The sequence below is a fragment of the Antennarius striatus genome, chromosome 22, assembly GCF_040054535.1.
Source record: "Antennarius striatus isolate MH-2024 chromosome 22, ASM4005453v1, whole genome shotgun sequence".
In the NCBI taxonomy this organism is placed as follows: domain Eukaryota; kingdom Metazoa; phylum Chordata; class Actinopteri; order Lophiiformes; family Antennariidae; genus Antennarius; species Antennarius striatus.
This window is the reverse complement of record NC_090797.1, coordinates 11,428,126-11,444,171: the sequence shown is the minus strand read 5'-3', so window position 1 is coordinate 11,444,171 and position 16,046 is coordinate 11,428,126. Positions and strand designations below refer to the sequence as shown.

Sequence of the window (16,046 nt, the reverse complement as noted above, 5' to 3'; positions counted from 1 at the left end):
CAGTCTCTGTTCACTACAAACACGTTCATTTCATCTCTTTTGGGTCACTTGCGGTACAGCTGCTCTGAAGAGGTTTTTTGTTCTCATTCTGAAACGTCTTCCGGCTGAAACTTGTGGTTTGATGGCAGAGGGATTCCTCTGTTACCTTTACACTGCATGATATCATTGATAACTTGTACCGATTTGATTTTGTGCGTCATAGGCAGAGAAATATGGGCCTTGATGAACAAAGTCTGAACAAACAAATGAGTTACATGCAAGTCCTCATTTGAAAATACTTTTTTTTAAAAATTCTATATCAAATATTACATGGTTTATTTATGTATATTGGTTAAGCGAGCTGCTGTCTGACTGTGTGAGACGGAGCATACACACACACACACACACACACACACAATGTGAGCAGACACCCACCAGGTGCTGGCGCTCCCTGCACGGCTGCAGGAACCTGCTCCACTAGCTGTGGTCGAACCTCTGCTGTCTGGTCAGCGTTGGCCTGGTGCTCAATCAACCGCACTGCCGTTAGCGCGTCGGGTCCAAACGTGTGAAGGTCAACTGACACTAATCTGACCAACAGATCTGACATGAAGACAAAACATAACAGCAATCAGCATTAAGGGGAGCCTTGTTGAAACAAGAAATTATTACTTCATGTATTCAGGAGAGAAACAATTCACGTCAGTGAGAACAGTGAAGGATTTGAAGGAGATTTCACCGGTGGAAGAAAAAAAAAAAACTGAGCCTGAAAGCTGAGCATGGAAATGGAAGTGAGATTTTAAAAAAAAGATTGATGGACATTTTACCGAAACATTATCAAGCCTTGTGAAATCAGATTTCACACTCAACATTCACATATTAAGTAGTCGGAGCAGGAATGTATAACTGATGCCATGAACACAACAATAAGAGGAGAGGATTTTTTTTACCTATGCTGCGGTCAACAGTGGCGATCTTGCTGCAGGGGATTTCTCCGAGTTGGGCCAGGAGGTACAACACCTCCAAAGACGCCATGAGGAGCATCAGGTCAGGGAGGGTGAGGAGCATCATCACCTCCCTGTAGGAGTCCTGGTCCACATACTCACAGATCAGCACACCGTTGTCCTCTGCCTTGCTGAGGTTGCCAAGGATCTCCATGGCTGGAGGCCACAAAAAGAGGAAAACAAATTAAAACGAAGCTGGTCTTTACATGAACAACCAGGAAGTCACAAAATGAACTGCTAGAAAACTAACCTCTCATTTTGAGGAACCTGTCCCTGGACATCAAGCATTTGGTGATGGTGTGAAAGATCAGATGCGTCGTCCGAAAGTCAACTGGATCTAACTGGAGCTACAAGAAGTGAGACAACATGTCATCAATGGTCAGCTGTGAAGAACAGCAAAATTCAGCTAAACATTAAAACGGCATGAAGATGGTTTATTATCCTGCAGTGGACTGAGAAAGCATCTTGTTACAATATTAAAAACAGTAGATTTATTTGATCAGTTTTATGTTTTATTTTTGGGCACAAGCAGCATTTCCATTTGTCACTAACTACACAAAACACTGCAGTGTCTGGGGAAGAAATGTATTCAGGTTTAAAGGACTTAAACGGCGTCTGAGGCTGATTTTATTGTAGACTTTTGTGTATGGTTACTAAAAATAGGCGAAGATTCATATCAATGAATGCAATCCATGTGAGCCCATGTATAGTGATGCATTCACTGTGACGTAATGTCACTGACATTTTCAACAGCTCCATGTTATTGTGTGTCTTGGCCATGAACAACAGGTTCAGACTCTGGGTCTCTCATTCAGGGTTTGGGAAACAGTACAGTTATGTGCCACCAACCTCAGCAGCCACGTTTCCCAACGTGTCGAGTCCCAGCTGTCGAAGTGAGATGAGGTTACAGTGGGCACAGAGCAAAAGGAAGCGCAGGCACGTTCGGTTGGCCGCCAGCAGCTTGACGTTGGCCTCCTCAAAGGAGAGGTTTCGCAGGATGACCGCAATCTGCAGCACCCGCTGGGCCTCCATGTCGCTGATACCCGGGTTCCGAGGTGGGTGGAAGAGACTCTGCCAGCGCTCCTCACTCAACGTACCATCTGAAATAAAGCAGTATTTTTTGACTGTTTTATTCCACATGACCTCTGCATTAACTGCTTGTTAAATTTGAAACTATCACAAAATCAGGTTTGCGTATGAGAGTGTGTACCATCCTATTGTTTTCTGTGTACCTTGTGCTGGGCTGCTCTTGTCCCAGATGAGTTCCCTGACTTCAGCGTCCTCCACCACCTCCTTCCAGAACTGCATAATAACAGCTGCTGTTAGCAGTGCATTCAATTCACAGCCACATAAAGCATCGTTTATATAGAAGCAAACACACAGAGATCCGGGTGAGACTGACCTTCAAAAAGTAAAGCACTTTCTAGATCCTAACCTGAAAGGAGCTCTCTACGCTATCAAGTTGTGGGCTATGTGTGCCTGAAAGCTGACTAAGACTTCGATCTGCTGAGTCAAAAGATTTTTCTAAAATTATATTATAAACCGTCTCTTTCCTAACTGTCAGTGTCTCTACATCATTTGAAACCTTAATTGATTTTCAATGCTTAAATAAAAGTTTAAATGCCTCTATATATTAACCACTGTTTTGTTAGTTATTCCTCCATCCTTGCTCTACAAACTATCCAACTAGGGAACTGGCACCCCAGATAAAACAGAAATAAAAGGAAATTAATGTTGAAAAAGATTTTGGACTTCTATCTGCTGACTGATCAAAGTGAATTGACCTATTGATTTGGAGAAGCTTCAAAGAAAAACATCTCACAGTTTTCTCTGTACACTATTCTCTACCAAGCCCAAAGCTCTACAGAAACAGATGCTCTGTGGCTTGTAAGCAGACAGGTATACTGCCAATGCATGATGGGAAAATAGAGACATAGTTAACAGACTATTTGCAGAAGATCTAGACTTTACCCTGATAAAGTCTCGGGAGGTTTTCTCCTTCCAGTCCATTCCGAATACCCCGGAGAAGCTGCCTAGTGCTGCCAAGGTACAGAGACAGGGTTTGATTAGAGCACTGCTTTCACTTTAGTATCATTTGTCGATATTTCATTCATCATCAATTCCCTCTAGACAAAAAAAACAACAAGGTTTCAAGACTAGGGAACATTTAATCCTAGAACAAAGTTAAAATAGACGCTGCCAATTTGAAGTATTTTCACAACAGAAAACTTGTTTCTCCAGTCTGCATTTAACCTGCAGTAAAAATGAATATTGGAGTTCTTATATATATTCTTATTATATTCAAAAACACTGAGTGACTATAATTCACCTCATATCTTAAACTTTCATTTTACACTTGCAGCAGGCAATGAATTTTGCACTTCAACCAACTTGTAATATCTAATTACCATGAAATGCAGGGAGTAAATTGTCTTCATCTATGCATATTACAACAGGTAAGTGTGAAACTACATTTATATTGAACTAAATAATGCAATCTGTGTGAGGCCAGGGACGTACAGTCGTCAAAGACACCAGCGTGAGCCAGTAGCAGTGTGACCAGTTTGGGATCCTTGTCCAGCTGCATGGCGTGCTTGCTCTCATTGGAAAGCAGAGTGCAAACGTTAACAGCGAAGTCCACTTCGTTGGGTAGGCCCGACAGTAGAGACAGCACCAGTTTGTTGTAGTCACATGGTGGGACGAAATCTGTAGACAGTCCATAGCTTTGGCGGAGATAGTCTGAGGAAAAAGATATGTCAGTGTTACCATAACGATCCTGTGTCAATGATCTTTGACCTGACTATTTAGAATTCTCCATGTAACTGTGAACCCCAACTGTTGCATAGGTCAAAGATCAAAGCTAGTGCTCTGACCTACTTCCATATATCAAAGCACTAGCTTCGATCTATGGTCTTACACGCACTGATCTTCTCCCTCGTCTTTCTTATGTTATCCGGTTCCCGAGTGTACAAAAGTTGAAATTTGACCTTGACCTAGTTTTCTCAAGGTCATGGTCATCATCTCATTTTCATCCCCTTTGCTGCCCGAGTAATCTGCTTTTTGTTTCATCTTTCTATCTGCAATGGTTGTGAAGATATTTGGTGGACACACTAACGTATGAACACACCAACACTGACAATTACAATACATCACTTTGAAGCAGGGTGTAATAAACGCTTTAATGTTGGAATGCTTTAATGTTGAAAGTCAAAAAATTAAGCAGTACAACACAGCACATCGAACAAAATGACAAGGAGTTTTATGTTCATTGAGCACTATAACGGTATTGGCCTTAAGTTTCAGGAATTGAAGAAGACAAGGCAAGACATTGTACAAGAGTTTGGAGTTCAGCATCAATGTGGGACCAAGACAGGAAACAGAGCAGAGGAACACTACAGTACACCTCTCTGTACACCTCCAGCCAGTTTAGCACAGATTTATTTTCTCCTTACTGAGTTTAGGCAAACCAAATGGGGCATTAAGCTCTTCAGTGAAAGCTATGTTTAGTTCAAATTAGTTTGATGAGCCGTGACTTGTCTGTGGAACATGAATTTTCTTTTACTTTTAATTGTGTTTCTCTCTGATTCAGCCAACCACCATGAAGAGGGTTTATAATTGAAAGACTTTTAATCCAAAATGCTGGGAGAACCCTGTCTGAGTGGGAAGCAGGTGGCTTCAATGTTATTTCATGGCTTTAAATGACAGATGATACAGTCTGTGAAACTGAAACCCGAGTTTCCTCCCATCCTATGGTTTGATTTTCTGTCATCCATCATTTTGTGTGCATAGGTGTCATTTTCACATAGAGTGGATATTTCAATTAGATGCAGGATCTTTGTAGACTGCTGCCCCTGGAAACCAATCATAAAACAGACCAGAGTCCCGCTGAGTCAATCTGATTTCCATGCTGAAACAGTTTCTGCAGGCAAATGTAATTCAGTGGTGTGCTATTACAGCAAAAACAGCACCATTCAAGACTTGCCCAGTCCTCTGAAACCTCGAGCGGCCCAGCGCTGCATTAAGGTGTAGCTGGATGACGTCTGACATCTAATTTGACAGCAAAGCTTCATGAAAAGAGTGACATGACAGCTTTTACAAGCCTACATGCAGAGACAACAGGGCAGACCAAACCTCAAACTTCCAGACAAACTCAAATAATTAACAGTGGTAAAGATGACATCAAGGACTGATGCAAAAACATCACAATAAACTGAATACAAACTATTTTTAAAAAAAGTTATGTTCTAGCATGGCCTCCACCCTATTCCAATAACATGACTCTATTTCCCCTCAAAACAAAGGAGCATGGCTGACAGGGAGTAAACACAGAGCCAACAATATGCACACCTTCACACTCCGCTCCCCTTCATACTCCACATTTAGTCCGACTGCGTTACATAAATCTCAGCTGTGAGGACCAGAGGCACCAGACATTCACTCCTGAAGCCTCAGCAGTCCACATGGATAAAAACACTCACAGCTTCTGTGTTCACCGTTGACACGAACTCAAACAGGATGTGCAGCACCAGTGATGATTCACATCCAAAGTGTTTTAGTGACAGCTTTCCTAAACATGAACAAGTCAAGATTCTTCTGAATCCAACTTGTCAATTACCATTGCTGAAGGTGTGTAAACTCCTGTCCCCTGCAGACATGACAAAGCCAGGGCAGTGACTCCAGTCACCAGACACTGGAGAACCACATATTTTATACAGTATAACATTTAAAATAATAACAGAACAATTTGAAATGATATTTCCCAAAAACAAACACATGGAAGACGTGAAAGACAAGTCATAATTACTTACATGTAGGGTGTATCTGTGTTACATTTTGTTTTACAGTGTCCAAATGAGACAAGAATGATTCTTTAATGTGCAGGAGGGCAACATCAGGCTGCCCCTTTACATAGTGAGGCATGTAGTATCAGTTCAACAGTACTATCAGATTGTACACAGTGTAAACACATATCCAAAGTCAGGATTTGGAATGACAACTGGTAAAGTGTGCACTGGTATAGTTTGAGCCATAGCCTAATGGTAAGACCCACAATAACAAAACCTTATTAAAGGGTAAAGCTGTTGGTCAGGTTGTTTAGAGGAGTCAGTGTTCTTTAATGTCTGACACATCTGGGGAGGGAGAAAGAAAAACCTAAAAGCCACACAGTACACCATTGCAGGCCATGTGCATTTTTCCCACATGACACATATTTTGAAGTTAATTAGCTCAGCAGGCAGCAGGCTGAGTTTAAAATAAAGGATCCTGCGACTTAAGAGGCAGCAGGATTGAACCTCAACTGAGGTGGTGGGAAAACCAACAAGTGCTTCCTCCTTCACGTCATCAATAACCAGTGTCAGGACAGCCATCGACCTCAGAGCGGCTCAGACACCACCACAGCAAGACTGAGACTAATGGACGGGCCGACGGCACTGCCAATGAGCAGGTGGCACCGTGCCAACGCGAGGTTGGCCTTGGTGTGTTGGTAGAGAATATGAGGTGGTTACTCAGAGGCGGTACCGTCGTCATGAAGACAGATATATGCTTGTGTTTTCAAAGATTATGAGTCAATGCTCAGGTTGTGTGGGCAAGAAAAGGCAGCAAGAATCAAAGCTGCATGTCCTTGGTTCAAACACAGTCGCTCCAGAAAGAGCAAACTGAATTAACTCATTGGCTGCCGGACGTTCATAGAGCAGCGATTCACAACCTGCCACCGGTTTTAAAGCATTCTGACTCCACAGAACATCGTGTTCAACGACTATGGAAACACTGAAATGACCAAAGAAAGAGTAGACTCATTTTTCATTATGTAAAAAAAGAAGCTTTGTTTCTGCTTTTTTCTGTTGTTTAGTTATCAGCAGTTTTTGGATTCACCAAAAACACCAGTTTTTGACCAAAAAACTGAGAAAAAAAGTTTGTGAAAAGAAGGACAAAGAAAGTGACTTTTGTGACACCTCAAACATCTCATTAGCGGTTTTCCTCAATAAAACAGCATAACAATTTATAACGGTTTATTTGCAAATATGTAACAATGTTCAACATCTGCATTTGATAAAAATGTCTGATTTTTTTTTTTTGCCATGGTAGCGATCATCAATCAAGTGAACCGAGAGGCAGCCGTCTGGGGTCCAGGGGTTAGTGAAGGGGATGTGATTCAAACCCCCATCCCTTCATCCTCTTCAGCGCTATATAAATAAAAGTTGATTGATTGATTGATCCTCTTTTCTCATGACTGTGACACTTTCTCCCCAAACTGCCACGACACTATCTGTATGAATATGAGCTGCTTGACTTTGTCCAACTTCCAAAGTTCCGCTATCATCCCCACTGCTTCCTCTCTTTTTCTCATCTAATATACGCTCAGTTCTCATTATAAAACAGCACTGCTGCCACCTAAAGGGGATTAGTTACTACAATAGTCACTACAATAGCATGATACTGATAGGGTAGCATTGTCAGACCGTTCCCCAAAGTCAGTGGATGAGCCCATTGGCGTTACACTCGCTCTCACTTCTTCACCATGTCTGCTCGTTCTTCAACCTGACTCCTCCCTGGGTCTCAATGGGCGATAGTGTTTAAGGTGCGATGCAGCACAAGTACTAGTCACCCAAACAGAAAGCAACACTGACAATTCATGCACAGCATTCAGGTTAACTTGTGTTGTTTGCAACAGGAAGACTGGCCTTTTTTGAAAGTTGTGGAATTCATTTGAGTAGTTTATCAGACATCGATGTAATTTTCCCTCCAAACATGACAAAATACAAACACAGCAGCCAACAGTGTTCATTCACTACAGTCAACAACCATATTCAGGAAACGCTTCCACATACACCCATACCAAATTAAACTCGTCCTTCCCAGCAGCCTCCTTCGTGAGGACTGCAGAACAGTCAAGATAATATCTGAACATCGTGGGACTCCCCATGATGTCAGGTGCATTTAAAATAACTCTCTTGACCAATAAAAAATAGATAGTATGGAAATGAATGTTGAACACAGCCTACCGTTTTGCTTTTTTTAAAAATTTATAAACCTAAGAAAACCATTGAGTTAGATAACCATTTTTAGCATCACATAACTTGATATCATATTGATTGATGAGATGTAAAGACAATAGAGTCATTTTGCACCCAGTGGCAAATTCTTAAACTATTAACACTGGGTACTGAGTTATGCTTATTGGAGCTTAAAATCATGGTTTTCATTGAATCACCAAGTTAGAAAAACATTGGTTGCATGAATGGGAATGGAAAAAATGTCCTGTTGTGGATTTCAATGTAATTTCATAGTTAAATAAATGAACACATTTCATACTGGTCTAATAAACTATGATTTAAGTTATAAATAAATTTTGTAACTCAATCTGTAATTCCTGGGTGACTAATGTCCAAATCATAATTACACAATGTGAGAAATACATGACTTGATACTTGAGCACACACAGTTGCAATACTAGCTCATTCATTCTCTTGTTTAAGTCTGCAGGCCTATAACACTGATGACACTTGCATTTAGACTGAAGCACTGGACAGGAACAATTCACAGGTGTCACCAGCTATTTCAGAATTCTAAATAACAAATGGTGCCAGTGACAACTCAAACCTTATGGTCCAACCACCCTGGCAAGATGACCTTCTGCTAAAAATGAATACTTTTTCGAGGTCCCACAAATATTTCCCATTGACATAAGCATTTAGCGTCCAGCACAAGACGACCACCATCAAACCAACAGCAATCAGACTGGCTGGAAGCCACAAGCAATCATTACAGAAGCGACCCTGACCTACTTGCTTAGGTCAAAGATCAAAGCTAGTGCTCTGACCTACTTTCATAGATCAAAGGACCAGCTTTGATCTATGGTCTTACACACACTGGCCTTCCCCCTCGTCTTTCTATCTTATCAAGTTCCCGAGTTTACAAAAGTTGAAATTTGACCATGACCTAGTTTTCTCAAGGTCAAGGTCATCATCTCATTTTTATCCCCTTTGCTGCCCGAGTAATGTGTTTTTTGTTTCATCTTTCTATCTGCAATGGTAGCGAAGATATTTGGTGGATTAACAGACGGACGGACACAAAAACGCTGACAATTACATCCCGCTTTGAAGCGGGAAGTAAAAAGACATTAAAGCACTTCAAATTTGAAATCAGTGTTATGTGCCAACTTGTTTTTTGAAGTAGAAGGCATGAAGACCAGATTTCATGCCAGATTTCAATGTACTTTTATGTCAAAGTTGTGCACAGTTGTGATGCAAAGTGCAAACAATTGTGAGCAGCATCACACTACAATATTTTTTTCCAACATAGAACATAAATAGGCCGACAGATTGCAGCGTTCCTAAAATCCAGTGGAATTCTTTGTGTGAAACAGCTGCTTGATCTGATTCATGCTTTCCTCCCAGAATACTAACATGCACATGTTCTCATCTGTAGATCTGAAGCAATGCACTGCATCACCTCCAAAAAGAAGTGAAGAGAAGATTAAAGTACTTTTTACAAAGAGATCATGAAAGAGCACTCAAACATGAACAGATCTTTCTATACGACTTCTGTTTGTTCATAAAGAAAATAAAATGCGTCCCTGGTGTGATTTCAAAACGCAAGGCTGCATCCAGTGAGCAAAGGGAGAGGGGATGTCTGATCCAAGAAGCTTCATCACGTGTGTGCAGCACTTCATCAGCAGTGGATTAACACGGAAAAAAAATAATTTAGTCATGTTACATGCCAACTGGCATCACCCTCTGCTTGGAGGGTAAACAGTTTCTCACTTTTAAGACATTTTTGGTTGATTTCCTTCTTTTCTGAGCTAGCTACTGATGGTACAAATGGCAAGGCCTTGTGAATGAACCCTGAACACCATACATAGTACACTGACCAAGCTAGAAGTCTCCTACCTGACACAACATGTTGCTGGTAGTTATAAGAATTGGGAATTGCACCGATTGGAAGAGAGGCTTTGGGATTCCCTGGCTGCGATTCTTCATCATCCTCGCCGAAGTGGTGGACTTTCTCATACTTCTCCAAGTATCTGTGGAGGAAAAACAAACCAGACAATGAATCAACAATGCTTGGAGGGATTGATGCTGAAAATGCTTGCTCCAATTCAAAGAGAGATATGAGAAGTCTTTATTTTTATGTAGGAGCAGAAATACAGAAGCCAAAGAACAGATTCAGTTCTCTGGATTCAAAAAAATCATTCATTTTGTAATATGTTAAGAATAGAAGTTTAAATAGCTTCTATTAAGGAAAAAAAATATTTCCCAATACTGAGAAACTTTTCATCACTGACAGATTCAACTGTCCCCCCCAGCTCACGGGACATGTGTATATTAAGCTCTGTAAATATAAAAATCTGCTTTGAATTCTGATTCCTATTCTGATTCTGTCTTCTGCTTCAGGTTCTGAGCAGGTCCTGAATGTGGCTCTTTGAATAGGTGGATATCATTACTGTGGTCAGTCAGTCGCCCACCTGAGTGTTACTTAGGTGAAAGTGGACACATGCTGTGCTCAATCAAGCAGTAAATGTTGTCTAGGAACTGATCTGTGTCTGTGTTGTTGTGGATAGATACATTAATTTATTCATTCTTGTGTCATCGTGGGATCCTTGCCACTATCCTAGTTGCAGTAAACAGGCTGCTAATAGTGTTAATATCTCCAGACATTGCTGTGATGAGGTGCTGCTGGCTGTGGGTGTGGGTTGGCTGGGGAAGAGACCGAGGCATGCAAAGGAAAGCAGTACAAGACATCAGACCACGGGACACAAGCTTCTACGGTGTAGAAACTCGTGTCCTTGTACAAGACAAGCTTGGACCATGTGTTGCACATTTTTGACTCAACATTATTAAGGGCAATAAACACATAGCCACTTGTTTGAGAGCTCTCTGCTCTCCTAACATGGCAGAGCCCAACTCAGTGCATTCATCCAACCTGTGAGGCGGAAACAACGGACATCAAACCTACCTCTGGAAACTGGAACTGTGTGAGTACAAATACAAATAATGGAAGTTCATTCATTAAAAAAAAATCACCACTTTCATACTTGGTTATCTCAAGTAGAAGACAAGAAAGGAGGTCTGCACAGACATTTCTAAAGGTGAGCAACAATGTACTTCAAACACTAGTGATCATGGCAAAGAAAGACATTCATGTTGGGGTTCTGAGAGAAACTGAAAAACATCATTTCTAGTGAAAAATCCTACATGTGGTCCACTGTACAGATTCCAATAAAGATGGGTGTGCCAACTGTCTAAACTTTGTCCAACTGAACTCAACAATCAAACTAATCCATGGTCTGCAAAAATCTCTCAGTGAAGACACAGTCAATACCGGATTCTAACATCAAGCGTCTACTGTACTCAGAGTCTAGACAAGTTGTTTTTGCCACTTACAGGCTCATAAATGTCAGTGTAAATGATGTGATGAGTAACATCGCAGTGTCCATATCCACAGAATCACACCCTTGTCTTTTCGCTTTGATAACCGCACAGATAATATCGTCTTTAGTTTTCTGACACTGCACACCATAAGTTTCTGTAGACAATTATCCTAATGTGGTTTGTTTTCTGAGGTTTCCAAAAAAATGTTTTTGTGTACAGATATTGCTTTGAAAAGATACTTGAAAATTCCAAAATTTTGTATGAAGCTAGAAAAGGAATTCCTAACAAGGAATTCTGCAGCCCCTGAACAAAAATGTAGCAAAGTGAACCCAACTCCATTAATTTCTGGTGAAAATCTCAGAACCTTGAGTTGTCCTTACAGAGATAATTCATTTAGTATTGCTAATGGCTATAAATATTTTGTAGAGAGGTAATTGATAATCATCAGTATCGACAAGCAATGTCATATACGTAAGTGTTAATAAAATCCTAACAAAAACTCTTTTCTGGTAGTAAATAATATCATCGAGACTCAACACCCACAAAATCTTTCAAAAAGACAACGTGGCAAACAGCTAACCCAACATTTATCACTTGGACCATAACAAAAGTGATATCATTCAGTAACACAACATAACAAGACACAGACTGATACTAACTTGAGTAAAATATGGGCTTTAATGTGTATGATTCAATGAAAACATAAATCGAACTTCTTAGGTTATCCAGAAGGAATCTATATAGTTAAACTGAAAACCAGTCGGCCCATGAACTACAAAAAGATGAACGAGTGTGTGAGAAACATCAACTGTGTAAAGCAGCCATGGCTGAGAAACAAAAGGCACCGCTAACGGACAACCAGACATTAACAACACACTTTAGGGGGATGTCCAAAACAGTGTCACTGATCGATATTATATAATCTATAGATTATAACTACACAACAGAGGATGTTTTTTCCCCCTAATCCAACTATTGTTTGAAGCACCAAATTGGCAGATCATTTCATAAATACTCTTAGGTGCAACACTACAAGTTTTACACATTAAAAAAAAAAGCTGATTAAGACAGAATAGAAAGCCAGTCTCAACTCTGCACTGTTACACAGAATCAAGAGTTGCACATAGCAGCACATTCAATTTCAAACATACAACAATGTTACCCCAAAACAACAGTTCCTGCATTGGTCTTCCCCCAGAGCTCCAATATATTTGGTAAAAACAGCTGAAAAACATCACTGTCAGGCTGAAACACTTATGAGAGGACCGATTAACACGAGCTGATAAGGTTCAGAAAAGTAACTAGCTATTGAGAATCCATCGCATTCTAACATGGTCACTTTTGATATTCAGTAAATTAAGTGTATTCTGGTAGAGGAGTGATCACAAATTTCAACAATAATAGTTCAAATTCGATCACTGAGTGAAGGACTTGGAAGAACTCGCTAAAAAGTACATACATATTTTAAATTGTTAAAACAAAACTAAAAATATGTCATATCTGTTGCGTTGCTGGTTCATGAATTAAAAATAGCAACACATCTAATTCCAGGAGCATTCTATGAAGTGTCCTCTTCTGGCAGGGTTAGAAGATTGGTAAAAATTTGCTGGATTATTGACGAAACAACCAAAGATACATTCAACCAGCAGCTAATATCAAGAGAGACGCTTCCACATGACACATTTAGTAGAAAAATGTGAAAAAATACCTCAGAATATATGTTCGATCACAAAACATAACAGTAGAGATTGTGAGAAATCATTTTCTCAGACTCTTGTGTTAAAAAGGAAGTGATCCACACTGTTTACACTGCTCTGATGGTAATTTGTTTATTCTTTAAAGCAACATATGCAAAGACACTGTTGTACAAGAATTAATTACTATATATTAAATTGAAGAACTCTTTCAGTCTGATAAATGTGGGTGGTGCAAGATCTAAAATTTATAGTTAAAACTACATAACTTTCAGTAATTACAGAAACACCACTTCTCATTCCAACATGCTCAACAGAACAACTATGAGACAATACAAAACAAACCAATCATCTTAAACTGTAATCATTCACTATTCTGGTGTTCCTGATTAGTCTGAACGCAAATCAAAATATTCTCGTTCACAACACTTACTCAGCTTTTTTAAGTTTACAACACACTTGGTAAAAACACAAAGAAATCTAGCGGACAAACATGCGCGTGACGGAATACCTCAGAGAGGACAGTGTGGTGAACCCTGTCTGTGTGGCAGTGAGTCACGGTGTGTGAGAGCTCGTTTCTGAATGAGGCCCCGCTTGTTCATCACGACCGAGGTAATCCCCTGTCCGCTGGCTGCCGGGCGACACGCTGCACTATAAATACACTCAGCCTTCATTTGTGGAGAGAGTGGGGAGTGCGAGAGAGCATCAGAGACAGGGCCCCACTCCGACTGCAGCGTCATCAGCCGAGCAGTCTGGGTATAAGAGAACGGCTGGGTGTAAAGATGGGCAGGGCTAGAGATTGGCTGTAGCTGCTCAGGTCTACACATCCCCTTTTTCATAAATGCAAAAGAAGAGGAACTTCTGTCCCCTCCCATTGGGTTGGCCAATGGCCACCACCTAACAAGTGCCACCATAACGTTTTGGGGCCATGTTTAGTATCATCAGTGCTAATAGTGAGGTATACTCTCCCTCCAAAATACTACAATTGGAAGGAGTCTGTGGCCACAGCACCTGACATTATTTACACCATCTGGGTCACACCAGTGCAGATGCCCCTGGCTTCATTTACTCTCAGCTGTGTGGCTACCCAATGCCCTCGGTGTGTCTGTGTGTGGGAGTCCATTGCCCCCTGCTGGACATGGGCACATATGTAAAACACAAACTGCAAGTTTACAGACAGAAATGCTTGCTGGGATTTAATGGAGCTGACCATCTACCATGAGCTGAGGGTGGTGTGTTTTGTGTGTTTTGTCCATAATAAGAGGATTGTTTACTGACCACAGGGCCAAATGAGGAAATTATGTAAACTCTGGATCGTTTTCAGAACTGGATATTTATTGCCTGAAAGCAAACTTAACGCCACAGCCGAACATAAAGCAAGTTAAATGCATTCATGTGGAAGATATGACTCATGAATCCTGAGTGATTTAAATCAGAAAAAAAACAGAACAACCCCAATTACTTGTCTGCAATACTGTTCCCTGTGCTCTAATGGTGTTCCTAAGAGTCAGGGCAGTGGTAAAGAAAGAGGCTGTCTATGTATGTATGTGGTTAATGCATGTATGGACATGAAAGAGTCTAAAAACATCAGTTGTACTAATAAAATGTCATCTTCCATAAGTGCGGACACTTCCATTTCAATTATCAGAGACCTATCTCAGTGCCCGCTCAGTAATTAGTACTAATGCCTGGGTTCAAACCAGGCTTTTTGGTAGGAGAAGACTTCTAAAACTTCAAGACAGGTGGTGCTAGTCAAGGAAAATGTGTTTCCCTTGATTTTATTAGGTTTTCTTATCAATATGGAGAGATGCCATTCCTCTATCAGGTCAATATAAACAGGGATACTCTTAATATTCTCAGCCAATGCCCCTTTGCCAAAATTGTTCTTAAAAGCCACACACTATTCTGCAGTCAGGAACAGGTCCTGATTACTCTGACCCTACAGCTACACGGGAACATGGCATAGTGGTAAAGAGAGAGGAGGCTGGGTGTGTGTCTGGAGCAAGCTTACATGCTAACCCAAGCCAGCTGGCGCTATGTTGGACTCACCAGCCAATGTCTGCTCTCTGGACAACCAAATGGACTGTTTCAGACACCAGCAAAACCACCAGTCTGAATCGAGGGACTGCTTCATGCTTATTTCAACAGAAACATCGCTACATGAAAGCAGAGCAGATGCAGCCAGACAGCTACATGGGACAAAAGGGACCTCCAGTGGGACCCGTGGAAAAGGGATGGAAGCTTAGAAAAAGCTTACTTCTAGAAAATTTCTATTTTATTCCAATAGTAGTCAAACATATGCTTTAGCTTCATGTATTTTTGTTATTTTGGTCTGTATTCTGATTTGTTTGGTCAGAGATGGAGCAAACAGACTGCCAACTTTTATAGACATACAAACCTCCATACAAAGGAACTTTTTGCTTGGTGTGTATATTAGGAATTAGATTCTTGATGATCACAATGATTGTTTTCTTGTAAAAATTGCTTTTCCCTTGTTTTACCATCATATGACAGGAGACAAAACACGAATGTACTCTAGTCTCAGGGTGTACAACTGAAGCAGGCTAGCTGACACCGAGTCCGGTTCCGGTGTGTATCCAATAAGTAAACAAAAATATGGCAGAGTATCAGCTATTGCCGATCACAAGACAAATCAGACCAGTCTGAGGGTAAATTAACTCCATAATATAGGTGCACATTATACAACAGATAGCTGGAGACATGCTTCCTATCAGCTTTGTTGAAGGCAAGAGTTAATGTTGGACTTCAAAGTTCAGCCTTCAGAAGTTACCATGACCAAGATGAATTCACTCTACGCCACATAAGACCGCAAGCTTTTACCAAACATGTGATAATGCACGTCAGCTGCAAAGTCTTTTAACATGAGGTTGGAAAGTCGATCACATCCGTTTATATGTTTGCATTTGCTCATCATGGGGTGGAGTATCAAAATTCACATTGGATTGGAATATATAAAATTTAAATTACATGTTTGCTTGTGT

General features: G+C 40.7%; 1 protein-coding gene across 2 annotated transcripts in view; it reads right to left on the bottom strand.

Moving 5' to 3' along the window:
• arid2 (AT-rich interactive domain 2) overlaps positions 1 to 16,046 on the bottom strand; it is a 36,306-nt gene that overhangs the window by 10,193 nt on the left and 10,067 nt on the right. Inside the window, exons 4-11 of one of the 2 annotated variants that reach the window (XM_068307251.1) lie at positions 9,869 to 10,002; positions 3,501 to 3,719; positions 2,952 to 3,019; positions 2,213 to 2,282; positions 1,830 to 2,080; positions 1,231 to 1,327; positions 927 to 1,136; positions 415 to 579 (exon numbers count right to left, since the gene is read on the bottom strand). In XM_068307251.1, coding sequence (XP_068163352.1) covers positions 415 to 579; positions 927 to 1,136; positions 1,231 to 1,327; positions 1,830 to 2,080; positions 2,213 to 2,282; positions 2,952 to 3,019; positions 3,501 to 3,719; positions 9,869 to 10,002 — 1,214 coding nt within the window. The remainder of the gene's footprint in view (positions 1 to 414; positions 580 to 926; positions 1,137 to 1,230; positions 1,328 to 1,829; positions 2,081 to 2,212; positions 2,283 to 2,951; positions 3,020 to 3,500; positions 3,720 to 9,868; positions 10,003 to 16,046) is intronic. The other variant, XM_068307252.1, reaches the window with a different exon arrangement.